At 44.8% G+C, this 26,805-nt stretch overlaps 1 protein-coding gene and 1 long non-coding RNA gene across 2 annotated transcripts in view; one reads left to right on the forward strand and one right to left on the reverse strand.

The window, feature by feature from the left end:
* Positions 1 to 26,805, reverse strand: part of plekhd1 (pleckstrin homology domain containing, family D (with coiled-coil domains) member 1) — an 85,245-nt gene that overhangs the window by 27,056 nt on the left and 31,384 nt on the right. Inside the window, exons 4-9 of the mRNA XM_078233627.1 lie at positions 18,583 to 18,659; positions 17,046 to 17,137; positions 14,426 to 14,478; positions 13,952 to 14,046; positions 12,307 to 12,400; positions 6,196 to 6,377 (exon numbers count right to left, since the gene is read on the reverse strand). Of these exons, the coding sequence (XP_078089753.1) occupies positions 6,196 to 6,377; positions 12,307 to 12,400; positions 13,952 to 14,046; positions 14,426 to 14,478; positions 17,046 to 17,137; positions 18,583 to 18,659 (593 nt within the window). The remainder of the gene's footprint in view (positions 1 to 6,195; positions 6,378 to 12,306; positions 12,401 to 13,951; positions 14,047 to 14,425; positions 14,479 to 17,045; positions 17,138 to 18,582; positions 18,660 to 26,805) is intronic.
* The window catches only part of LOC144507043 (uncharacterized), a 44,838-nt gene that overhangs the window by 17,264 nt on the left and 769 nt on the right, over positions 1 to 26,805 (forward strand). The gene's annotated exons all lie outside the window — the stretch shown is intronic.

Consider the following 26,805-nt stretch of genomic DNA (forward strand, 5'->3'; position numbering starts at 1 on the left):
TGCAGTGCACAGAGTGTGGGAGATTCTAGTGCGAACTCCCACTGAAAAAACCAGCGTAATTTACTCCAGTTTTCCCGCGACTTCGACACTGCAACTTTTTTGGGAGAATTCCACCCCAAGTCTCCTGGTGTCCCGTGCGTGCAGAAACTTTGCTGTAGTTTCTCAATCATAGCATGGGAGGTGGTGGAGCTCGTGCGATGTATTTCCAACCATTTGTAGTACGCATCAATCATAATCAAAAACATTGAACCCGTAAAAGGCCCGGCAAAGCCCACGTGCACTCGAACCTAGGGCCTACCAGGCCACTCCATGGATGTAAGCTGAGGAGGGGGGTGTTTTTGATTCTGACATGAATCACACTCTCTGACCAAATCTATAATGTCTGCATTAAGACCGGGCCACCATAGGTAGCTCTTGGCTAGCATTTGCATTTTGAAAATAATAGTGTGGCCATGACATAATTCCATACATATTGGATGCCACCCTGGGCAAGGGACAACTACACAGCACCTCCAGAGAATGATGCCATCCTCAATACTGAACTCGTCTTTCTTCATCAGATAGGGTTCCATTTCTCCTGCAGGCTGTCCACTGAATCCACCATTCAGAATCGTATATTTTAATTTAGATAGGACTGGGTCCTTTTGTGTCCAGGCCTTGATATGCCTTGCGGACACCGACAGGATGTCCAAATAATTAAGGGTCATCACGACCTCTTCCACAGCTGGTAATGAAGCTGGGCTTGTGGGCAATGGCAGACGACTCAGTGCATCGGCATTAGCTATCCGGGTCCGGGGGCAGTGCTCCAGGAAGTATTCACAAGCCGTCAGTAACAAGGTCCAACACTGTATCTGGGAGGAGGCAATGGTGGGTATTGTCTTCTTTAGAAAGTCCTATCCAGGGTTTGTGATCAGTTACTATTATGAAGATCTACCATGGATGTATTGATGGAACTTTTTAATGCCGAAGACAACTGCCAAACCCTCTTTCTCAATTTGGGAATATCTCCTTTCAGCATCCAAAAGGGTCCGAAATGCGTATGCATAGTCTTCTCAATTCCATCTTTCCTGCAGTGTGCCAGTATTGCCCCAATCCCATAAGGGGAGGCATCACATGTCAGGACAAGGTCATTTTTGCGGTCAAAATGGGCCAATAAGTTAGAGGATAAGAGCTGTTGTTTAATGTTATTGAAAACCTCCACCTGCAGCACCTTGGGCCCACCTTTGGTGCTTTCATAGTAGTATGCGAGGGATCTAGCAAGGAAGCCAAATTCGGAATACATTTCCCATAATAATTCACTAAACCAAGGAAGGATTTTAATTCTGTGGTGTTCCTTGGAGTTGGTGCCTTCTAAATGGCCCTTACCTTGTCCTCCACTGGATGAAGACCCTTGCCACCCGCCCAAAAGCCTAAATAGGTCACGGCACTTACTTGAAAGATACATTTCTCCCTCCTCAGGTACACCCCAACTTCGGAAAATCTCCGCAAGACCTCTTCCAGGTTTGCTAGGTGTTCACATTCTGAAGTTCCTGTGACCAGGTCATTGTCCAGGTACGCCGCTACTTGGGGGTACTCCTTGGAGTATGTTCTCCATGACTCGTTGAAAAATGGCAAATGCGGATGAGATCCTGAAGGGCAGGCGAGTGAATAGGCCTTTGTGCGTATTAATTGTCACATACTTCTGGGAAACCTCACCTAATTCAAATTGGAGATACGCATGATTCATGTCCAACTTAGAGAATGCTTAGCCACCAGTTAACCTGGCATACAAGTCTTCAATCCGGGGCATGGGACATCTGTCAAATTTAGAAACCCGATTGACAGTGAGCTCATAGTCTCCACAAAGTCGGACCCACTTAACTGGCTTGAGGACTGTGGTGAACCATTGTTGGTTCCCACCAGGTAGTGCTGAGCCATGGTCTGGCCAGTACTATGAGTCTGTAGATATGTTACTGTTGGGGTTAGGGTTGGGCTGTTCTACCTGTTAATATAGTCCTATGGTACACCCCAGTTGGCTCCGCCTCCTGGGAAAGGTATAAAGGTCACTGCTCTGCCTGGTGACCCTTTAGTCTGGGATCGTATACTGTATATAATAGCTCTGTTATTGTTGGCAATAAAAGCCTTTATTTCCCGAGTACATCCAGCCTCTCGTGTGTTATATCGCGCATCAAGGACAGCGATAATAGGCGCAGTCTACACTGCAAATTGTATGGGCCTTATTATGCCCAGTTTTTCCAGGTGTTCCAGTTCCATCTCTACTTTTTCTAATAGGGAGTATGGAATTGAACCCGTTATAAAATACTTAGGCGTAGCATCGGGGTCAATGTAGATCTTAGCTTTAGTCCCCCTTGTTCTTCCAAGTCTTTCCTGAAAAACTTCAGGATACTTGTTGATAACTTTTGATTTGATTTGATTTATTATTGTCACATGTATAAGTATACAGTGAAAAGTATTGTTTCTTGGGGGCTATACAGACAAAGCATACCGTTCATAGAGAAGAAAATGAGAGAGTGAAGAATGTAGTGTTACAGTCATAGCTAAGGTGTTGAGAAAGATCAACTTAATGCAAGGTAGGTCCATTCAAAAGTCTGACGGCAGCAGCGAAGAAGCTGTTCTTGAGTCAGTTGGTACGTAACCTCAGACTTTTGTATGTTTTTCCTGACGGACGAAGGTGGAAGAGAGAATGTCCGGGGTACATGAGGTCCTTAATTATGCTGGCTGCTTTTCCAAGGCAGCGGGAAGTGTAGACAGGGTCAATGGATGGGAGGCTGGTTTGCATGATGGATTGGGCTACATTCACGACGTTTTGTAGTTTCTTGTGGTCTTGCGCAGAACAAGAGCCATACCAAGCTGTGATACAACCAGAAAGAATGCTCTCTGTGTGCATCTGTAAAAGTTGGTGAGAGTCGTAGCTGACATGCCAGATTTCCTTAGTCTTCTGAGAAAGTGATGCATTGGTGGGCTTTCTTAACTATAGTGTTGACATGGAGGGACTAGGACAGGTTGTTGGTGATCTGGACACCTAAAAACTTGAAGCTTTTGACCATTTCTACTTCATCCCCGTTGATGTAGACAGGGGCATGTTCTCCTTTACGCTTCCTAAAGTCGATGACAATCTCCTTCATTTTGTTGACATTGAGGGAGAGATTATTGTCGTTGCGCCAGTTCACCAGATTCTCTATCTCATTCCTGTACTCTGTCTCATCATTGTTTGAGATCTGACCCACTACGGTGGTGTCGTCAGCAAACTTGAAAATGGAGTTGGAGGAGAATGTGTCCACACAGTCATAGGTGTATAAAGAGTACAGTAGGGGGCTGAGAACACAGCCTTGTGGGGCACCGGTGTTGAGGATGATCGTGGAGGAGATGTTGTTGCCTATCCTTACTGATTGTGGTCTGTAGGTTAGGAAGTTCAGGATCCAGTCGCAGAGGGAGGAGCCGAGGCCCAGGCCACAGAGTCTGGAGATGAGTTTCGTAGGAATAATGGCATTGAAGGCTGAGCTGCAGTCAATAAATAGGAGTCTGACATAGGTGTCTTTGTTATCTAGGTGTTCCAGGGTTGAGTGCAGGGCCAGGGAGGTGGCGTCTGCTGTGGACCTGCATACAGTTCCCTCATGGCCAGCCTGAAGATTCTCCCGAAGTTCAGTCTGGTGTGCTGGATCCAATCTCTCCCCATAAGGTCCTTGTCCCCGTACAATGATGAGTGGAAATCGAGCTGACTGCTGCCTGGAAGTCACTCGAGTTGCCAAGGTGCACTTTATCTGTAATGGTTCCCCCGTGTGGGTGGCTAGCCTGGCCTTTGTGTTTTCTAAGTTGAAGAACTGAATACCAGTCCAGAGGCGATCATATGTTTACGCCCCAATAATGGAGACCGTATCCATTTCCATTTTTAATGGATGGCTATTTACCAACAACTTCACCCTTATGGGGACACCCTTTGTCGTGGAGATGTGATTTAATTGCATTGTCCCTGTTCCTGGTTGTGGACCTACCTGCAAGATACAGTCTGGTACTGGCCTTGGCCTCTCTCCGAGATGGCACGCATTTTGACCAAGCCTATATTTTTGCCTTAGTTGTCGTCTTTTGCAGTACTTGCATTTACAACCTTCTGGAATATGCTTCCTAGGATTTTAAAGGCTGTTCTTGCCTTTCAATGACTGCCTAGTGATGTGGCTTGGGCTCTATGGTCGTAAGGGATTCTGTGATATTTTACTGACAAAATCGCTCTCAGTGAGGGATGAACATTACATGAGGCCCCTTCCCCTAATCAGAGGACACTACTGTCTGACATCCCCTGTAGTTCCTGGGCTCCTTTCTCTGCATTCTTCACTGATAAGGCTATCTCAATTACCTTCTTTCGATCCAAATTGGGTTCTGACAATAATTGCTTTTGAACCGTAATGTTGTTAATTCCACAGATCAGTCTATCTGTCAACATGTCATTCAGGGGTGGCCTGGTTCACAGTGTTCTGCCAATTTTCATAACTTGGTCAGGATGTCGGTGACAGATTCCTCAGGGGTTCGCCCTGCCATGTTAAAGCTGGAGTATTATAAAAAGTTTCAGGTTATTGTAGTCTTTAACTAAGTCTACCAATTCATTAAAGGTTTTTGAGTCAGGGGCAGCTGTGTAGGTCAGGCTTTTATCATACTGAATGTTGGGACCCCACATGCCGTGAACAGGATTACTTTCTGCTTTTCATCCTCTTAATATTGTTATTCCAGAAGAAATAACACATGTGCTCTGCATTTTGGGCCCAGTCTTCTATGCTTGCATCATAGGCTTCAAGTTTACCAAAGAGAGGCATTTTTCTTACCAGAGGATTACTTGTCTTGATAATGAAGGTTGTCCAGAGGGAAGAAAAAAATCATTTTACTCCTCATCGCCAATATAATAATCTTGCCAAGGCCAGTCTTCTGTCAGTAAAACCCTTTATTTATTTACATAGTGAATAAAGCATTTCCTCTGCAGCTACAGTACACAGATCAAACCCAGGAGTCCTTTGGCTGCTGGCCCGAGTAGAGACAGCTAATTTTAACTCCTGCAGCACTTTTTCTATTGGACGAGCCTCTGCTCAATCAATAGGGAGCTCGTACTCCACAAGGCCCGTGAGGAAATCTATTGACAATCTCCTGTGACTTCATAACAGTGACTGTCTTATGGACATTCATTTGAGCACCTATAAGTTGACACAGACTGAAATTATGATAGTTGAGTAAGGAGGCATATGCTAGTTATGTGTAACACTGTAAATAAATATAAAAAGTGTGTCCACATCAGTTCCAGTTCTATCCTTCGCCAATTAGCTTTCTGGAATAGAAGAGGTTGTGGTTTTAACTTCCCAGCCAGCAAGAATGGTGGCTGAGAGGGAGTTATTATGCTGAGTCCACTTACCAGGCTGAGGTTGGTCCATTCCCACCTAGGGTCACCTTACCTTCACCAACTTGAATTCAGCTGGGGCTCCAGTTACAAGCAGGTCAAGGCCTAGGTAACAGGTAAAAGCCCCATGATATAATTGGTGCCATGACATGATGAGTCAGATGAATCTGCAGACTCATGACAGGAGAAACCAGTTGGCCAGTAGAGGCCAGGGTACATTGTCAAAATGTACATTTGTCACACTTCCTTGTGGATCAGGAGGAATAAAAGTGCTACAGCCTCCTTCCCACGCTGCACACCCCCTACCCCCACCCCAACCCAAACAGGCACCACAAAGAATCCTTGGGCTCCCCAGCCCCAACCTCATACTGGTTACATTGAAAACCTCTGCCCTTGGTCCCTCCTTCCAACAACGATCAACAAATTCCCAGTCCAGAGTATTGGACTGTCACTGGGATCTGGTCAACAGTAACAACAACAAATTGCATTTATATAGCAAGTTTAACTCAGTAAAATTCCCCCAGAGAGTTTCACAGGAACATTATAAATAAAATTTGACCAAGCCACATAAGGAGATATTAGGTCAGATGACCAAACATTTCATCACTGAGGGAGGTTTTAAGGAATATCTTAAAGAAGGAAAGTGAGAAGCAAGGTGGAAAGATTTAGAGGGGGAATTTTGAAGATTAGGGCCTGGAATTTCTGGAACTATTATGTGAACAGATCAGATGCCCTGGGTTCCCACCTGATACGGGGAGCTCGTGCATGCTCCTCCCCCATCACCCACCTTCTAAAACCGAATCCAAAGATCTTCTCACCTTTCCTCAGCAAGAACTTTCTCATCCTGCAGTTTTTTCATGTCTTCCTCGATTTGTTGCAGGGTGGCCCGGAATGATCCGCTAGATTGTGAGAGCTGCTCGTTCTGGCTGGTCAACTGCTGAGCCTGCTGCTCACTGTCCTTCAGCTTCCCCAAGGTCTTCTGCTTCTCCTGAGACAGGGACTGGGGCAAGGAGAAAAACCAACAGGTAAGCACAAGCAAACATTCAGGTACTAACCTTCAGCCAGATATTGAAGCCCCTAATACTCTCCCACACTGAGGGTTCCTCTCAAGGATGGGAAGGTGATGGACTGAGGAGGATAGATATATTTCAGAATGAAACACAATTCCCAGTGATTTATCTTGTGCACGTACCAATAGTGAGCACCGATCAGTTGTAATCAAAACTATTGACCTTGCAGAGGGTGCAGTACAGAGTCACCAAAATCATCCCTAAAAAGGTTACCTTATGAGAATAAGTTGCAGAGATGTGACTTCTATTCATTTGAATATAGATGATTGAGGAGTGATCTAACTGAGGTGTTTAAGACAATTAAAGAATTTGATAATCAATAGAAAACCTATTCCCTCTGGTGGAGGAGAGACCAGAACAAGGGGACATCTCCTTCACAGCTCGTCTCTATAGGGGTGATGTCAACAAGTTGTTCATCACACAAATAGGAGTGGAAAACTGATACCCTCTTTTCCCCAAAATGTGGTTGAAGTTGTGGAGGTCACTTTCAAAATCATGATTGATAAATTTTTGTTCTGTTGAGGACATCAGAGTTATGGAACCAAGACATTATGAAGTTAAGATACAAATATACAAACATACAAATTAGCAGGACGAATAGGCCACTTGGCCCCATGATCTATTCAATAAGATCATGGCTGATCTGATCCACATCCCCATCTATCCCCGATAACATTTCACAACCTAGCTTATCAATAATCTATCTACTTCTGCCATGAAAATATTAAGACTCTGCTTCCACTACCTTTTGAGTTCCAAAAACGCATGACCCTCTGAGAGAGAAAAAATTCTCATCTCTGAATGGATGACTCCTTATTTTCAAACTGTATCCTCTAGTTCTAGATTCCCACAAGAGGAAAGATCCTTTCCACATCCACACTGTCAAGATATAGAAACATAGAAGATAGGAGCAGGAGGAGGCCATTTGGCCCTTCGAGCCTGCTTCGCCATTCATTATGATCATGGCTGATCGTCCAACTCAATAGCCTAATCCTACTTTTTCCCCATAACGTTTGATCGCATTCATCCCAAGTGCTATATCCAGCTGCCTCTTGAATGCATTCAATGTTTTGGCATCAACTACTTCCTGTGGTAATGAATTCCACAGGCTCACCACTCTTTGGGTGAAGAAATGTTTCCTCACCTCCGTCCTAAATGGTCTACCCTGAACCCTCCGACTGTGACCCCTGGTTCTGGACTCCCCCACCATCGGGAACATCCTCCTTGCATCTATCCTGTCCAGACCTGTTAGAATTTTATAAGTCTCTATGAGATCCCCCCTCATTCCTCTGAACTCCAGCAAAAACAATCCTAACCTAATCAATCTCTCCTCATACATCAGTTCCGCCATCCCCGGAATCAGCCTGGTAAACCTTCGCTGCACTCCTTCGAGAGCAAGAACATCCTTCCACAGAAAAGGAGACCAAAACTGCACACAATACTCCAGGTGCGGCCTCACCAAGGCTCTGTATAGCTGCAACAACACATCCCTGCTCCTGTACTCAAAACCTCTCGCAATGAAGGCCAACATGCCATTTGCCTTCTTTACCGCCTGCTGCACCTGCATGCTTACCTTCAATGACTGGTGCACAAGGACACCCAGGTCTCACTGCACACTTCCCTCTCCCAATTTACAGCCATTCAGGTAGTAATCTGCCTTTAATTAAGCCTTTAAAGGCTTAGTTATGAGGAGAGATTGGGTAAACTGGGGTTGTTCTCACGGGAAAGACAGAGGATGAGGGGTGACCTAATAGAGGTGTATAAAATTATGAAAGGCATAGATAGGGTGAACGTTAGGAAGCTTTTTCCCAGATCGGTGGTGACGTTCACGAGGGGTCATAGGCTCAAGGTGAGGGGGGGGGAGGTTTAACACGGATATCAGAAGGACATATTTTACACAGAGGGTGGTGGGGGCCTGGAATACGCTGCCGGGCAAGGTGGTGGAGGCGGACACACTGGGAACGTTTAAGACTTATTTGATAGCCACATGAATGAAATAGGAATGGAGGGATACAAAAGAATGGTCTAGTTTGGACCAGGGAGCAGCGCGGGCTTGGAGGGCCGAAGGGCCTGTTCCTGTGCTGTATTGTTCTTTGTTCTTGTTTTTGCTTCCAAATTATACTGAATCTGCCATTGATTAGCCCACTCACCCAACCTGTCCAGATCATTCTGAAGGATCTCTGCATCCTCGTCACAGTTCACCCTCCCACCCAACTTGGTATCTGCAACCTTTGAGATATTACATTTTGTTCCCTTATCTAAATCATTAATATATATTGTGAATAGCTGGGGTCCCAGCACCGATCCCTGTGGCACCCCACTTGTTATTGCCTGCCAATTTGAAAAGCATCCATTAATTCCTACTCTTTGTGTCCTTTCTGCCAACCAGTTTTCTATCCATCTCAATATACTTCCTCCAATCCCATGCGCTTTAATCTTGCACAATACTCTCTTGTACAGGACTTTGTCAAACGCTTTCTGAAAGTCCACATATACCACATATACTGGTTCCCCTTTGTCAACTCTACTAGTTACATCTTCAAAGAATTCCAACAGAGTTGTCGAGCATGGTTTCCCCTTCATAAATCCATGCTGACCTCTCAGGATCTTGTATGTTTCAATCAAGTCACCTCCTATTCTTCTAAACTCCATCTTAAGACAACCCATCCATTCCAGGTATTAGTCTGCTTCCAATGAATTTACCATCCTTCGTGAAATAAAGTGACCAATACTGCACACAAATGGTATCCAGATGTGATCTCACAAATGCCCTGTATAACTGAAGCATAATCTCCCTACTTTTGTAATCAATTCCCCTCACAGTAAACAATAACATTCTATTTGCTTTCTTAATTACTTGCTGAACCTTTATACTAATCTTTTGTGATTCATGCACTATGATACCCAGACCCTTCTGCACCTCAAGAGTTCTGCAATCTCTCACTGTTTAGATAATATGCTTCTCTTTTATTATTCCTGCCAAAATGGACAATTTCACATTTTCCCACGTTATACTCCACTTGTCAGATCTTTGCCCATTCACTGAACCTATCTATATCCTTTTATAGCCTCCTTATGTCCGCTTCACAACTTACTTTCCTATTATCTTTGTGTCATCATCAAATTTAAATCTAGATCAGCCATGATCTAGTATTCTAATTGAATAACACAAAATACTCAAGGGGCTGAATGACCTCTTCCCGCTCTTAGACTTCTCATCTTTCAGTGAGACACTGAGGTTAATCTATGAAACAGTCTCCAGGGAGACGATGGTAACAGTTAGTATGGATTTGTTTCATTTCAAAAAGTAAAACTGGAGTAAATCACACTTTTTTTCAGTGGGAGTTTAAAAAAGAATCTACCATATTCTGTGCACTGCAGAGTGCCTCACCTCAGAATGAAATTCAGTGGGCGGGGCCTATCCCCGCAGAAGAGGCCAGCAGCACAGCACTGAGTGGGCCACTGCGCATGTGCCAATCAGTCAGTGCCATGATTGGCGTATGCGCAGTGGCCCCTGTCTGCCAGCCTCCCAATTACTGGCCAGGGATTAAGCTGGCCAGCTCCGCGACCCCCAAATTGCCGGCCCTCCATCCTCCCAGCAGGTTGCCCTCCCACCCCAGTAGCCAGCACCAATAGCTGGCCTCCCTCCCATCCCCATTGAGCCCGACTGCACAATGGCAGCGAGGGCCCCCACCCCCCACAGACTGCCCTCCAGAAACCCCGCCCCATCAGACCCTGCCCCCATCAGGCCCAGCCACCTTGGCACTGCCCCATGCCCCATGGGCAATGCCAAGGGGCCCCTGGGCATTGGCACTTTTCCCCCTTGGGTAGTGCCAGGGGGCCAGGCTGGCACTGCAAAGGTGCCAATGCCAAGAAGGCAACCCCCCCCCGGTGCCTGACCCTCTGCGGGGGCCTCAATTGCCCCCCCTTCACTCCAGCGGGGTTGGGCCGTCAGCTCCCCGCAAGTGGGGAGCTACTGTAAACCTCCCTAGAGTGAGCCACTCATGGCATGGGGAGATGCTAGCGGGCCCAGAGACTTCAGTCTCAGACCTGCTAATTGCATGGAGATGATATGTAAATTAGTGGCCACATATATTATGCAGCTCTGCGCTGGAAATGACGCTGGATATTCGGCGCTGGGAGATGTGCTCAGACCTGGACGTCCAGCGCAGATCGTGTGATTCTGGCACCACTCGAATCTTCCGGCCTGCTGCGCTAAAAAATCAGCACAGCGGGATGGGAGAATCGGCCCCAACATTTTAAGATCCAAACAAACAAAGAACAAACAAAGAACAATACAGCACAGGAACAGGCCCTTCGGCCCTCCAAGCCCGTGCCGCTCCCTGGTCCAACTAGACCATTCTTTTGTATCCCTCCATTCCCACTCCGTTCATATGGCTGTCTAGATAAGTCTTAAACGTTCCCAGTGTGTCCGCCTCCACCACCTTGCCTGGCAGCGCATTCCAGGCCCCCACCACCCTCTGAATATGTCCTTCTGATATCTGTGTTAAACCTCCCCCCCTTCACCTTGAACCTATGACCCCTCGTGAACGTCACCACCGACCTGGGGAAAAGCTTCCCTCAGATCCAGTATCTGAGTAATTTGTAACATATTTGCAAGTGACTTTGGATCAATATTTCCCAAAGCTTTCCATCACTGGGTTTCCTCACCTCGTGCCTGAGGCTCTTGTTGATTGATACAACTTGATTATAATGATTGGTCAAAATCCCAATTATCATTGTACCACGTGGCTTCCAGGATTGCAGAGGGAAAACTGGATGGACCTCAGCCTTTTTTCATCTAGTCATGGGATACAGTAATGAAACTACATAAAATATTTAACTTGAAATGTGTTCCTTCCTTCACAGCATTTATCAGTTCAGATTTTAGCCCAAATCTTCCAATCAGCATCAGAACCGCTGCATCCAATATGGATCAGTTAGGAAACCCTGGTTAAGTTGGTTATGTTTAAACGTTTGGTCTGAATTCTGATGGAACATCCTGAAGAAACTGCTCAGTGCAGGAACCCACACAGAGACCTGCAGAGAGGATCAATGTAGAATACAGCCCCTTTCTACAGGACTCACTGCCGTATGGCAGGTTTAAAAGTCCAATATAAATGGGTGACTGGATTGGTAGAGTGGTACGGTGGGTGATGTAAATGGGTTGGGTGGCAGGTGGATCGGGGTGGTCAGGACTGATTGGGAGGAGTACTCAGGTCAGGGGCTCGTCAGACCTAGTCAGGCCATATTGTCAGTTGGCAGTTAGCATGGTCAGGGGGTGTACTTGGTTCAGATCGAAAGGGACTGGTCAGTGGAGGGACAGGTCAGTGTGAGTGATCGGGGGGTCAGATGTATAGTTAACCAAGTGTTAAACTAGGATTTTTCTGTCCAATATTTCCTGGGAGACAAGTTTGAACTGTTTAAAGTCTCTGACTTAACTCAGCATTGGAATCTTTTGCGGAGGGTCCCAGGGAGCAGAGGAATTGCCCATCAGAAATTCAAACTTCTAGGGCAATTTCCACAGAGGTTAGTGCATCAGGATGTCTACTGGGTCCTGGTGTGCATTTTGGAACGTATGTATATCCAATCTCCGATGATCCAGAGACCGGACAATTAGGGCCTTTGTGTTTGCATTTAGAGTGAAACTTGAATCCACAACCTTCCAAATGAGGGTGAAAGTGCTACCACTGAGCAATGGCTGTCATTAAACAGTGAATGATCTCAGATACACTCCTTCAGCAGGAGACAAGAACAGGAACTGGCAGTGTATCTAAGCACCAACACACATGCTGCCCGATCATTGCATGGCTCCTCTCAGCATCTTCACTCCAACCTTTACTCACACCCGTCACTCACCTCTAAGTTATTCTGCAGGGATTCTGATAATCGGTGCAGGTGTTTCTTTTCTTCTTCCACTGCCATTAATGAGCTTACTGTCATCTCCAGTTCCCTGAAACCAAGAACACAGTTCAGAAAAGTAACAAATGGTCTGCTTGTCAGCAAACACAAGAAGTAACTCTGCATTTACTGAGCACCTTATCACAATCTCATCCTTTGTATTCCCCAAAGTGTTTCATAAATAAATGGATGATTTCCCTCCACCCCCAATACAGTCACTTCTGTAATATGGAAAAAGTTGACAACCAATTTATGTACAGCAAGATCTCACACAGAGCAAATGAAAGTTCAGATGATCTAGTGATATTAGGAGAATGGTGGCTAAGACACCTTATCGTATAATAAATCAATTCCTCTGACGAATAAACATTAGCTATTGATCCTGAACATTAACCATTAATAAGAACAACTTGCATTTCTATAAAGCCGATAATATCATTTTATTTATTCGTTCATGGGATGTGGGCGTCACTAACCTGGCCAGCATTTATTGCCCTTTCAAAATTGCCTTGAGAAGGAGGTGGTGTGTTGCCTTCTCGAGAGCATGAGCTGTACGAACACCCACAGTGCTAAATAAACTGTTTCAAAACCACGTCACAGAAGTGCTAACAAGCAAATGTGGACACTAAGCCAAAGAAAGATATATGAGGACAGCTGAGCAAAGATAATGGTTTGTAGAAGCATTTTACAGAAGGAAAGAGAGGCCAAGAGTTTAGGGAGGGAATTCCAGAGCTTGGAACCCAGACAGCTGAGGATATGGGAACCAACGATGGGGCAAAGGGAGTTAGGGAGATTTATAAGAGGCCTGAGTTAGAGGAACACAGAAATCTCAAAGGTGGAGGAAGCTACAGAGATAGAAAGGAATTTGAAAACATTGATGAAAATGTTAAAGTCAAAGATTTGTCGAACTAGGAGCCAATGTAAGTCAGAGACAACAAGGGCAATGGGTAAACAGTATCTGGTACAACTTGGGATTGGGGCTACAGAGATGCTTTGAAGATAATGGCTGAGGTTATCAGATTGGCCATGCTTCCACCTCTCATCACAATAGCCCCTCCCCACTGACTCCCACTACACTTCCAGCTTTGAGCTTGGTCAGAAATGTAGGAGAGGTGAGATCTCCTTGTTGGAAAGCCTCGCAAATCTGAACCTGCAGCAACAGGCCTGAATGCTGCCTGATAGATCAAGTTCCAATACTGAGTCGCTTCTTCCAACACTTTTTTTTTAAGTGTTCAAAGAGAATGAAAAGAACACACAATTAAAATTATCTCTTTGTTTTTCACTCCTTACGTTGCTCAGGGCAGCATTCTAGAAACTAATCTTTATAAAGACTCAAGGCAATTCTAGAGCCTATAGTGAGAATTTTAGTGGCTTGGCTGGCACCTATCAGTCATAGTAAGGTTGCCCTGGAGTCTCCAAGAATTAAAGATCAATCTCCCAGACACTGCCAGGGGAAAATTAATCGGGACAATAAAATAAACTGTGATTTTTAAAGATTTTCGATAAATACTTCTGTTTATCATCTATAAAGCAGAAATGGTGACATGAGTCACAGACGTTGACTCCAGTCTATCCCCTCACCACCCCCCCCCAAACCCTTTACCTCTTTATCTGTTCCTGCTCAGACTTCAAATCCTGGACCATTTCCTCAATCTTGTTTTTCTCCACCTCAAGGACTTGATTTAGTCTCTCCAGCTCCTGCAATTGGATTAAAAATCTTGTTACTTCAGATCACCAGCCAAAACCACATCACACCCCCACACAAAATTGACAGAGCGCTGATGATACCAACCTCTTGGTACTTACAACCAGTCCTTAACCCACTAAGGATTTTACAAATGCCTATTTGAAAAAATATACATTTCCAGAAGCTTCTCCCCCTTCCCCAAAAACGGAATCACAGGAAGTAGATATGGTCTGAAAACTTAACTCAAAAGGAGAGAGCTTGAAAAGAAAGAGGAGCCAACAAGAAGGAGAAATAGACTAGGTGGGAGAGAGAATATTGACATTGCCAACAGCTCAGAGTTTATAGTTACAGAGGCATTTTGTACAGCTCCCGTTCATTGGCTCCGCTCACCTCCTTCTGTTCTCGTTGTAGGCAAAGTTCTTCTGTCTCCTCCATTAATTTGTCTGAAAAACCATAACCACATCCAATTAATTAATTAATTACTGCAGTATTCCATTAAGATACAATCCATTGGGTAACTGTTGCAGAATCCAATTAATAAAGTTATAAGAAAGTGGAGAGAGACCCTAGAGCACATTGTGCCTCCTGTCACCACATTTTGACCTGATTCCAACGTCTTTCCCCAGCTCCCAGTGCTTTGACCCAGCTCCAACTGCTTTCTCAGTTCTCCCCACTTTCCCTCCAGCTCTCGGTGGGCACCCATATTTGGTCACTGCTAGGCCAAGGTCTTTCTCCGCGTCTGTCTTCCGCTCTCATTCCACCTGCCCACCTAAACCCAACCTCCAGCCATTGAGTGAGTGAGTGAGCGAGTGTGAAGGTGGGTGAGGGAGTGTGAAAGGTAGTGAGATGATGGGTGAGTGTGTGTGAGAGAGAGAGAAAGAAGGTGAATGAGTGTGTGTGTTTGTGAGAGAGAGAATGAGTTTGTTTGTGTGTGAGAAAGAGGGGGAGTGTGTGTATGTGTGTGTCAGAGAGAAAGGGCGGGGGCGAAAGGGCTTGTGTGTATGGTTCACTCTCAGTCTCAGAGCCCTCATTCATCATCACTTCCAAACACCAACAAGTAATGTCACCCACTCGCACAGTGGCTGAGGGTGAGTGAGTGAGTACCCCGAGACTGAATAACCCAGGCACACACCTAAGTGGTTTCCAGAGGAACCTGATGGTTTGCCCTAACACTGCCAAGACTACATCAATGTTGACTATAAATTCAGCCTCCAAAAAGACAATCCTTCAAAAGTTTCTCCCTTCCCGACAGGAATTCCAAATCTGGTGCCTTCTTAGATCTCTTAGATCCCACACAACAGGAGGATTGGCTTAAACTGTTTCTTGTGTGGTGAGGTGGGAGGGAAACGTGATGGTGGTCATAGCTGCCAGCTGGAGCCAGGCCTGCTCACTCTCTGGGGCAAGTTGCCAAGTATGATTGGATGTATTCCTTGAGCTTTCATCACATAACCTCCCTGCCCCACCCCACCCTCTCCCCATTGGTCACTCAAACCTCCATCTCCTGGCCAACGGGAAACCAAACTGAATCATCATTATTCCTGTTGAATGACTCTTGACTCTCCGTGAAACACAATTATTTGCTACCTTCATTATTTTGCTAATTGGCAGAAGAAAGGATATATCCTTTTAAAAACATTGGACATGATCTTATGACCTCATCCCACCCATTGTTCGGCGAGATGAGGTGGTAAGATCAGGTGAGAGGAGAAAAATCAGATTTGTGCCCGGTTTTTCACCTGCCCTGATCCTAACGGTCCTGTTTTGCCAGCGAAATCAGCTTCTTGCCTGATTTCAATATTAATACTATGATTTACATGTCATTGGTGAGTCCCAGACACTATTGTCCAGGCTCCATTCACTTACCTGCTCGCTGGTCGAGCTTCTCACCTGCATGAATCACAGCTGATCCATCACAGATGAGATGGACTCGCCGGGCGGTGGGGAAGAATCGGAGGCCATTGGAGCTCCGCAGGTGGTCGGGGCAGAGCCAGACAGTGCCCATGAGGCACTGCCAGCCTGGCACTGCCCACCAGGCATCTTGGCACTTCCCACCGGGCACCTTGGCACTGCCCACCGGACACCACAACTGTGCCGGGGAAGTGCCAAGGGGATGGAGCAATTACGAGGGGAGGGAAGGGGATTTCCACAGGGGTAGGAGGGAGGGAACTTTGCACTCTGCCGAAGTGTTGATCGGGGAGGGAAGGGGGAACTCTGCAGGGGCGGTGATAGGGGAGGAAGGGAACTCTGCAGATGGGGGTGACTGGCACAGGGGGCAATCGGCAGGGGTCAGGTCTCAATGTCCATGGAGCAGGTGGTGGGCTCAGCAGAGGATCTGCCAGTACACTGGGAGATTGGGGTGTCTGCACAATGGCATCCCAAGAGCTCTGCAGCATCTTTTTGCACTAAGTGCTTGCTGCAGCTTGCTGAAAAAAAGTGTGATTCTCTCCCATTTTCTCATTCGTTTGGCACTTAGAATTTTTTTCATACGATCACGCCCAATGTTTTTAATGCCTCTGTCATTTTGCTTCTGAAAATGTTCTGGAGATTAATCTTTATTTCTTTGAGATTCCAGGGCAACCTTACTCTGGATCTGATTGGAGGCAGTTGTGGGGGGGGGGCAGGGGGGCAGGGGGTGGTGGTGGGGTGGGGTGGCTGAACCAAGAGGGCTATTGAATTAAATCCTCTAAAAATATACCAAGGTGAGCAGCCAATTTGAAGCAGGTGGAATTTAGGAGACCGGAGCATAGCAGTTCCAAGCTCAGGTTTGTGGGCTGTGATCATGAGACCCCAAGCTATGTGCTTTCCAATTTATTTTATGTCCAGGGGGAATCATGCTGCATGTTACCCAATTATATTTAGCAATTAGGAGCAGGTGGTGAACACAACTGACATCAACTGCTTGCCAGTGAACACATTTTTTCAGCATTGGTGATTTTTCAGCTGACTCAACCTCCTGAGCCACACGGCCTGTCAGCTCTGAATCAATCCTGGCCTCTAATTCATGGCTGACCTAAATATTCCTGCTTCTCCTTCGCAAGCTGCAGGCCTTGTGCTTCAAGACTTCCAATCATCGCTTCCCCTAGCTGGGCGTTCTGCCAGGTTCTGTGGAGAGAAGAGGAAAGCAAAATCAGTGTGACAGCACTCAGACTTGCTGATATCAAATGATGCTTCACTGTGTCTGTCACACACTTCAAAAGAGTCAGACATATTGGAGAACAAAAATGAAAAGATGATTTAATAATGTGTGTTTGGAAACTTGCAAGCATATTTCTTTCACCAACTGCAACTAAACTCTGCTGGAGTGCAGTGACTGCTTTCTTAACCAAAAGCAGACATGTTGTGCATTTAAAGGTACAGGCCAGCTCAAACATGGATGCACTATAGTTGTAGAATAATATGCTGTACATGGTGTAAGGACCCCACCATTCTCAAACAATGGCCTAAATATTAGAAGATGGAACACACCTGAACTGGAGGGGCCACAGGTCAAATAGTGGAGTGGCACACTCCTGCTGTGTACAGGACACATGCTAGCTTTATGCAATTGGGGATCCAATTTCTCAGTCACTGCATTTTACGATGAACAACGCCATAGGAGGTCTTCTCTGCTGGGTGGCACACCAGGCTGGAGACCGGTCACTTGGCTCTGGTATCTGAATTTAAACCAGCAAACTGGAAATAGGAGAAGCTGGCTGAAAAAGATATTTGCCTTTTAAAGAATGACTTGAGGAATACTGGTCCTCCTAAAATCCCTCAAGCACTCCCTCAAGCAGATCGCAGCCTCTTCTCACTGTCATAGTCTGCGATCTGCCCCTGCCATATATCAGGGCCCTTGTCTTTGAATGCTGTGGTGCAGTGGGTAGCACTCTCATCTCCGAGTCAGAAGGTTATGGATTTGGGTTGTACTCTTTCGAGCACAAAGTCCAGGTTGACACTCACAATGTAGGGACTGAGGGAGTGCTACACTGTCAGATGCCATCTTTCAGACTTTCTCAGGTTGCTGAGATGTCTCAGATCCCATGACACTATTTGAAGAATAAAAGGGAAGCTGTCTCTCTGCTATTCTGGTCAATACTTATTGCTCAAACAACATTACAAAAATGGATTATCTGGTCATTATGAAATTGATTAGCAAGGGATCCTGATGTGTGTGGAAGCTGACTGCCAATATTCCTGCCTTGTAGCTATTTCAGTGGCTGTGAAGCACTTTTAGACAGGTCAGACATTGTGGAAGGTGCTTTAATAATGCAAGCTCTTCCCATCTTCGATTTCACCTTGCTCCTGCCACACTGATGCTGATAACACAAAGCACTAGCCCTTGTGAATAAAGTCAATGTGGCCACGTGTCCCCCGCCCTCAAAGGAGCTGGCCTCTGTCAGCAACTTCAGAATTAAAGATTGCTGCATTTCTAATCTTGGTCAAAAGAGCCACTGTGCCTCCTTATCCTTTGTGACAATTAGTTCATTTGTTTAGATTTAATTGGCTGCCTGTTTTTGCAGTCTGTGCAGTATGTCATTCAGCTGCCAAAGATCCTTCTCTTTACTTACACTTTTCCAGATTCCTGCAGCATCTCTAGCCAGTGCTGTTGATCAAATTCAGTATCAGCTGCCAATAAGATGTTCCCCTAAAGAGAAAATGCAGAGAATTCACATTAACCCTTAAACTTGATTATCAGGATAGGATCAAAGATATGGGACTCTACACTTGAGAAGTATAGACTTACGAGTGATCTTATTGAGGTTTATGAGATATTAAGTAGAATAGGTTATGTTCAAATTCAGAGTCTTCTAATTAAACGTGTTAGGGAGAAGCAGGACTAACAATTTTAATATAAAAATAAAGCATAAAGTACTGGAAACATTCTGATGAAAGGTTACGGACCTGAAATGTTAACTCTTGTTTCTCTCTCCACTGATGGTGCCAGACCTTTGGGGTTTTCTGTTCTTATTTAGATTTTCAGCTTTTGCAGTATTTTGCTTTTGAATCACAGTTTTAGGTTATGCAAGGCCAAATTGAGGCAAGACACCAGGAGGTGATTCTTTTCCCAGAGGATAGTGAATCTCAAACATGCTGTCGGCCTGTCGAGTGCATGTTCATTTGCTGAATTCCTTGATGTGAGAGCTGGTCCTGTATACGGCAGCAGTAGAGATTACCTCTTATGAAAGATGGTTACTGCAAGGAATCAGCAGGGCCAGAACAATTCCCTGGTTGATCATCTAAGATAGGTCAGAGAGGAATTTCTCAAGTCCTTTTCCCCCAAGTGACCTGGGCTTTTATCTCTTTCTTTATATCTTCAGGTGGGTTGTCTAATATAAAGATTTATTACCCTCAACATTGGTTGTAGATGCAATTTCGTGTGTTTTGATGTGATAAGGGCGGTGTTCATGCTGTGTGTACATTAACTGGCTGTATTCAAGCTTTCCCGTTCCTGCACCTAGAGAATTATCAAGGCTTGGAAACAAAATAAAGGAGTAGGTATGGAGTGGTGCTGATTTTCACTTGATATAAAAACATAGGAACAGCGGAAGGCCATTCAGTCCTTTCAGCCTGTTCTACCAATGCAATCAGATCATGACTGATCTGTATTGTAATTCCACCCGCCCACCTTGATTTTGTAACCCGTAAAAACCCCTACTCAACAAAACCTATCAATCTCAGTCTTAAAGTTGCCAATTGCATCCCCCCACCCCACCCCAGCCTCAACAGGTTTTTTGGGGAAAAATGTTCCCAAATTCCACTAATTGCTGGAAATGCTCAACACATCTGGCCGCATTTGTGCAGAGAGAAACAAAGGTCAGGGACTCACCATCAGAACTAATGCAGATTGTGGTTACGAAATGTTGACATTGTTTCTCCGCAGATGCTGTTTGGCCTGCTGAGTATTTCCAGCATTTTTTATTTATATTCCAAATTTCCAGCATCTACAATACTTTGCACTGCTATTATATACTGCATTATAGATATTTGCCAATGGCTAGTTTAAATTTAAAATGAGAAAATATTCAGCACTCAGTACAGAGTGTACTTTTCTGTTAACTAAGCCCACTTGTGTGGATAGAAATAGCACATTATTGCAGATGAATTGGTTGTGCTAATTTACTGGAAGTGAAATCATGAGTCATGTACCAATACAATATGTCATTGTTAGTTCAAGATATTCTCATTTATACACAGGATTGTTGTTTATGAGACTTAAGGTTCAGACAGTTTGGATGTTACTGTCCAAATATTGCACGGGACCAGGTTCAAAGAAGCATGATATGAATGACCAAGTTGTGTATAATTTTCTGACAAAGCCTTGATTGTAAAGAGTATCATACCTGAGCTTTCGATGGACTTTATAAATAGAGGCATAGAGCTCCCTAACTCATTTTCCTTCTTTATGATGGTACTTAAAAACCTACCTCTTTGACCAAGCTTTTGGTCATCTGGTCATCTAATATTACCTTAAGTGGCTTGGTGTTGCATTTTGTTTGCTAGCTTTCCTGTATAGCACCTTGGAACATTTTACTATGTTAAAGGTGCAATATGAATGCAGGCAGTTGTCAAAAACATTTATTTTCTTTTACAAGTCACTTATCTCATTTGCTGTCTGTGCACAAATTGACTGATGTGGAGATGCCGGCGTTGGACTGGGGTGAACACAGTCAGAAGTTTAACAACACCAGGTTAAAGTCCAACAGGTTTATTTGGTAGCAAAAGCCACACAAGCTTTCGGAGCTCTAAGCCCCTTCTTCAGGTGAGTGGGAATTCTGTTCACAAACAGAGCTTATAAATTGACTGCCATGTTTCCTACACCACAACTGTGACTATTCTTCCAAAGTACTGGATTGGCTATAAAGTGCTTTGAGAACATCTTGCGGCTAGAAATGCCAGTTCGCTAGTTAAGAGCTGTGTTCTGGTTGATTGGTTGTGTCAGCTTTTGAGAAGCTTTTGTGAAGGTGATGGCCAGCTCTGTTGTTTGGAGTCGAGTGGAGCCAAGATTCGGTTTTGGGAGAGCGGAGGGTAGTTGACAGAGATAGGACTTGGCAATTCGGGGAGGACAGTATTTGAGTAAGGATACATAATGAGTGGTAGAGAGGGAAGAGATTACTGCAGGGTGTTGGGTATTAAAGGGAGTTGTCAATAACTGTGATGATCTGGAAAGGATAGGAAAAATTCTGGTCACTGAACCACATTTGATTGACTCCACTCACATTAAATAGATTCCATTAATTTAAGGGTCATAATATAATTACTTGACTATTTCACCCGATTCAATTTGCTCATTATGGTTCTGGGGATTCCGCTGACTGTTTCAAAACAATATAATTAATATAATATAAAATAAAAACAAAAAATGCTGTATAAACTCAGCAGGTCTGGCAGCATCTGTGGGAAGAGAAATAGAGTCAACATTGAGAGTCCGTATGCTTCTTCTTCAGAACTGAAGAGAAATAGAAATTTAATGAATTATATAGTTGTGGGGGCGGGAGCAGGAGGTGGGACAGAATAGGTTAGAGCTAAGGAGCGATTGACTAACGTGTCATGGATTATATAATTCATTTGCTGAACGCAATTTACTGCACTTCATGTGATTAAATTAATTTGTTTTGAGTACATTGAGTTTGCAACACAGCATTAACTACAAGAACTGGATCTCGTTCAGTCAGGTAGAAATCCTCCGATGAGATAACAGTGATTCCATTTGCTGAGCCACATGTTATTTAATGCATTGGTTTCAAACTCAGTCACTCAGTGGAGCGAGGCTAGACAGAAGAGAGAGGAGGGGGATCTCAAAACCATTGAAGCAGTGAAGTGAGTGAGTCCAACCAGTGAATGGAGACAGATATTACTTTACATTGTTTTAACATGAAAAAAACCCAGAACAACTCATGTAGCATAGCTAAACCTCATGAGTAAACTCGAATTGGTTTGGCGTGTACACTGGCAGATCACAATGAGATTCCAGGACAAAAGCTATAGATTTGGAGGAACAAAGATACAGAGATGACAATGGACCAGGATATTGATAGGATGAGACTGCTGTGGTTGTGCATGTTCAGCAATCTGTTTGATAAACTGCCTAACACCATTGACACTCAGCAAGAATTGGACAATATGTATTTGTTTATAAAACAGATACACGCGAACACCAAGACCTGCTATTTCCATCTCTGCAACATTGCCTGACACCATTCCTACATTAACTTGCCTGAGGCTGAATCATAGAAATCATAGAAACCCTAGAGTGCAGAAGGAGGCCATTTGGCCCATCGAGTCTGCACCGACCACAATCCCACCCCACATATTTACCCGCTAATCCCTCTAACCTACGCATCCCAGGACTCTAAGGGGCAATTTTTAACCTGGCCAATCAACCTAACCCGCACATCTTTGGACTGTAGGAGGAAACCGGAGCACCCGGAGGAAACCCACGCAGACACGAGGAGAATGTGCAAACTCCACACAGACAGTGACCCGAGCCGGGAATCGAACCCGGGACCCTGGAGCTGTGAAGCAGCAGTGCTAACCACTGTGCTACCGTGCCGCCCTCAAAGAATCCCTCATCCATTTGTTACCTCTACACTTGACTATTCCAATGCCCTTCAGGCTGGCTTCCCAAATTCTTCCTAAACTTGAAATCATCCAAAAGCTGGCTGCCTGTGTCTTATCTCCGGCCAAGTCCCATTCATCCACTATCCCTGTGCTTGCTGCCCTACATTGGCTCACAGTTAAGCAACATCTTGTTTTAAAATTATTTTCTTCATTCTGGTTTTCAAATCCCTCCAGGTACTCACCCTTCCCTATTTCTGTAATCTCCTGCAGCCCCACAACCCTCAGTGAGTACTCTGCTCCTCTAATCCTGGCTCCTGAGCATCCTCAATTTTAATCGATCCACCTAAGATGGCCACACTTTCAGTTGCCTGGGCCCTGAGATCTGGAATTCCCACCCTAAACCTTTCTGTCTCTCTTTCTTCTTTTAAGATATTCTTCAAAACCTATCTCTTGACTAAGATTTTGGTCATATTTCTTAATATCTCATGTATCTTGGTGTCAAACGTTGCTTTGGATTGTTTTTGGGAAGCACCTTGGGAGTTTTCTTAAATTAGAGTTGTTACATAAATATAAGTTGTTTTTGTACAAAGGGAGAGTTACAAAACTGGAATTTAATTAAGGACTTCGGTTACCTTCAAGGAGAGCTACCATAAACAAGAAATTCTCTACCCAGGTGCTTCTAGATGTGGATCTGTGTGTGCTTCTCTGAATGTAATCTTAATGTTAATGTTTTTGAACAATCATAAATGATATCAATTATCTGATATACTACTGTCTCTAATTTTCAAATCAGTTATTAAAACGATAAGAATTATTCCAATCAAGGGATGGGCTGGAAAGAACATAGAACAGTACAGCACAGAACAGGCCCTTCGGCCCACGATGTTGTGCCGAGCTTTATCTGAAACCAAGATCAAGCTATCCCACTCCCTATCATCCTGGTGTGCTCCATGTGCCTATCCAATAACCGCTTAAATGTTCCTAAAGTGTCTGACTCCACTATCACCGCAGGCAGTCCATTCCACACCCCAACCACTCTCTGCGTAAAGAACCTACCTCTGATATCCTTCCTACATCTCCCACCACGAACCCTATAGTTATGCCCCCTTGTAATAGCTCCATCCACCCAAGGAAATAGTCTTTGAACGTTCACTCTATTTATCCCCTTCATCATTTTATAAACCTCTATTAAGTCTCCCCTCAGTCTCCTCCGCTCCAGAGAGAACAGCCCTAGCTCCCTCAACCTTTCCTCATAAGACCTACCCTCCAAACCAGGCAGCATCCTGGTAAATCTCCTCTGCACTCTTTCCAGCGCTTCCACATCCTTCTTATAGTGAGGTGACCAGGACTGCACACAATATTCCAAATGTGGTCTCACCAAGGTCCTGTACAGTTGCAGCATAACCCCACGGCTCTTAAACTCCAATCCCCTGTTAATAAAAGCTAACACACTATAGGCCTTCTTCACAGCTCTATCCATTTGAGTGGCAACCTTTAGAGATCTGTGGATATGAACCCCAAGATCTCTCTGTTCCTCCACAGCCTTCAGAACCCTACCTTTGACCCTGTAATCCACATTTAAATTAGTCCTACCAAAATGAATCACCTCACATTTATCAGGGTTAAACTCCATTTGCCATTTTTCAGCCCAACTTTGCATCCTATCTATGTCTCTTTGCAGCCTACAACAGCCCTCCACCTCATCCACTACTCCACCAATCTTGGTGTCATCAGCAAATTTACTGATCCACCCTTCAGCCCCCTCCTCTAAGTCATTAATAAAAATCACAAAGAGCAGAGGACCAAGCACTGATCCCTGCGCCACTCCGCTAGCAACCTGCCTCCAATCCGAAAATTTTCCATCGACCACCACCCTCTGTCTTCGATCAGATAGCCAGGTACCTATCCAATCGGCCAACTTTCCCTCTATCCCACACCTCCTCACTTTCATCATAAGCCGACCCTGGGGGACCTTATCAAACGCCTTACTAAAATCCATGTATATGACATCAACTGCCCTACCTTCATCAACACACTTAGTTACCTCCTCAAAAAATTCAATCAAATTTGTGAGGCACGACTTGCCCTTCACGAATCCGTGCTGACTATCCCGGATTAATCCGCATCTTTCTAAATGGTCATAAATCCCATCTCTAAGGACCTTTTCCATCAATTTACCAACCACTGAAGTAAGACTAACCGGTCTATAATTACCAGGGTCATTTCTATTCCCTTTCTTAAACAGAGGAACAACATTCGCCATTCTCCAGTCCTCTGGCACCATCCCCGTGGACAGCGAGGACCCAAAGATCAAAGCCAAAGGCTCTGCAATCTCATCCCTTGCCTCCCAAAGAATCCTAGGATACATTTCATCAGGCCCAGGGGGCTTATCGACCTTCAGTTTATTCAAAACTGCCAGTACATCCTCCCTCCGAACATCTATTTCCTCCAGCCTATTAGCCTGTAACACCTTCTCTTCCTCAAAAACATGGCCCCTCTCCTTGGTGAACACTGAAGAAAAGTATTCATTCATCACCTCGCCTATCTCTACTGACTCCATACACAAGTTCCCACTACTGTCCTTGACTGGCCCTAACCTCACCCTGGTCATTCTTTTATTCCTCACATAAGAGTAAAAAGCCTTGGGGTTTTCCTTGATCCGACCCGCCAAGGACTTCTCGTGTCCCCTCCTAGCTCTCCTAAGTCCCTTTTTCAGCTCATTCCTTGCTAACTTGTAATCCTCAATCGAGCCATCTGAACCTTGTTTCCTCATCCCTACATAAGCTTCCCTCTTCCTTTTCCAAAGGTTGGGATTGAGGCCCTGAAATGGAATGCAATTACAGGAATCAATTGACTAAGCAACAGCAAAGAGGGGCAGAACAAAAGGGAGCTGAATCCGTCAGAAGAAGAAATGGGGAAGGAGGATGGGAAGAAAAACAGCTGAGGGGGGAGGGGCTTAAACGGGTACCAGGAGAAGACTAGGATGCTTAAGGATAGAAATAGATGCAGCTGAGATTTGAGGCCTAGTGGAGATAGCAACAAGGACAGAGGCCTGAATTTTTCAGATGCCAAAGGGAAGTCTGGAGAAAAAATTACATGAACAGGTAATGTTGTTTATGTATTTTTTAATGATCTGCAAATTAAGATTTGGGTGATTACCTGAAATTGAACAGTTATAAAAAGGTATAATCTCTAAATCATAGTACCATAGGTGGGGGAATAAGACAGCAAAGTGGAGTTAAGGATTATATCAGATCGGCCTCGATCTCATTGATTGATGGAGTAGATTCATTGGTCTGAATGGCCTACTTCTGCTCCTACGTCTTATGGTTACAGCACAGAAGGAAGCCAATCATGTCCATCACCACCTCGCTGCAACTCACCTAGTCCCACAGGGGGCCTTCCCCCAAAGCCCTGCAAATTCTCTCTCCTCAGGTACTTATTCAATTCCATTTCTAAAGCCATGATTGAATCTGCTGCCGCCACACTCTCAAGTAATGCATTCCAGATTTTGTCATTGTCCTCTGTCCCTTCCACCAATGGGAACAATTTATTTCTATCTAGACCCGTCATGGTGTTGAACATCTCTTTCAAATCTCCTCTCAACTTTCTCCAACCTATCCACATAACCAAAGTCCCTCATCCCCAGAATAACACTTGTAAAACTTTTCTGCACCCTCTCTAATGCTTTCACATTCTTCTTAAAATGTGGTGCCCAGAATTGGACACAATACTCCAATTGAGGCCTTACCATAGTTTTATAAAGGCACTTCATGATCTCCTTGCCTTTGCACTCCATGTCCGTGGTATTCTGGTCACATTGTGTTGGGGCAGTGTGGGGTCGGAGAATCATGAGTCAGGGGTCTAGCACATTCAGCACCAGGGCACAACCCCATTGCAATCCTCCCAGCCATCGCACCTGGACTTATTCAGTGAGGGTGGGAACCAGAAAATGAGCATTTAAATATACCCAGTACATTTGAGGCCGGATTCTCCCTGCTCCCAGGATTCACTGATTCTTGAGTGCAGCAGGAACCCAGCGCAAAACACCATTGGTCTCCACAAACGGAGAACAGGTGTGATGTCCACTCTGGGGGACTGGAAAGCCATTGAAGCCCTGGGTAGTCAGGGACATGGCTAGACAATGTCCATCTGGCAGTGCCAACCTGACAATGTCAACTGGCACCTTGGCAGTGCCAAATTTTTAAAGTTTACAGTTTATTTATTACAAG

Source organism: Mustelus asterias, chromosome 18 (genome assembly GCF_964213995.1).
Source record: "Mustelus asterias chromosome 18, sMusAst1.hap1.1, whole genome shotgun sequence".
Lineage (NCBI taxonomy): Eukaryota > Metazoa > Chordata > Chondrichthyes > Carcharhiniformes > Triakidae > Mustelus > Mustelus asterias.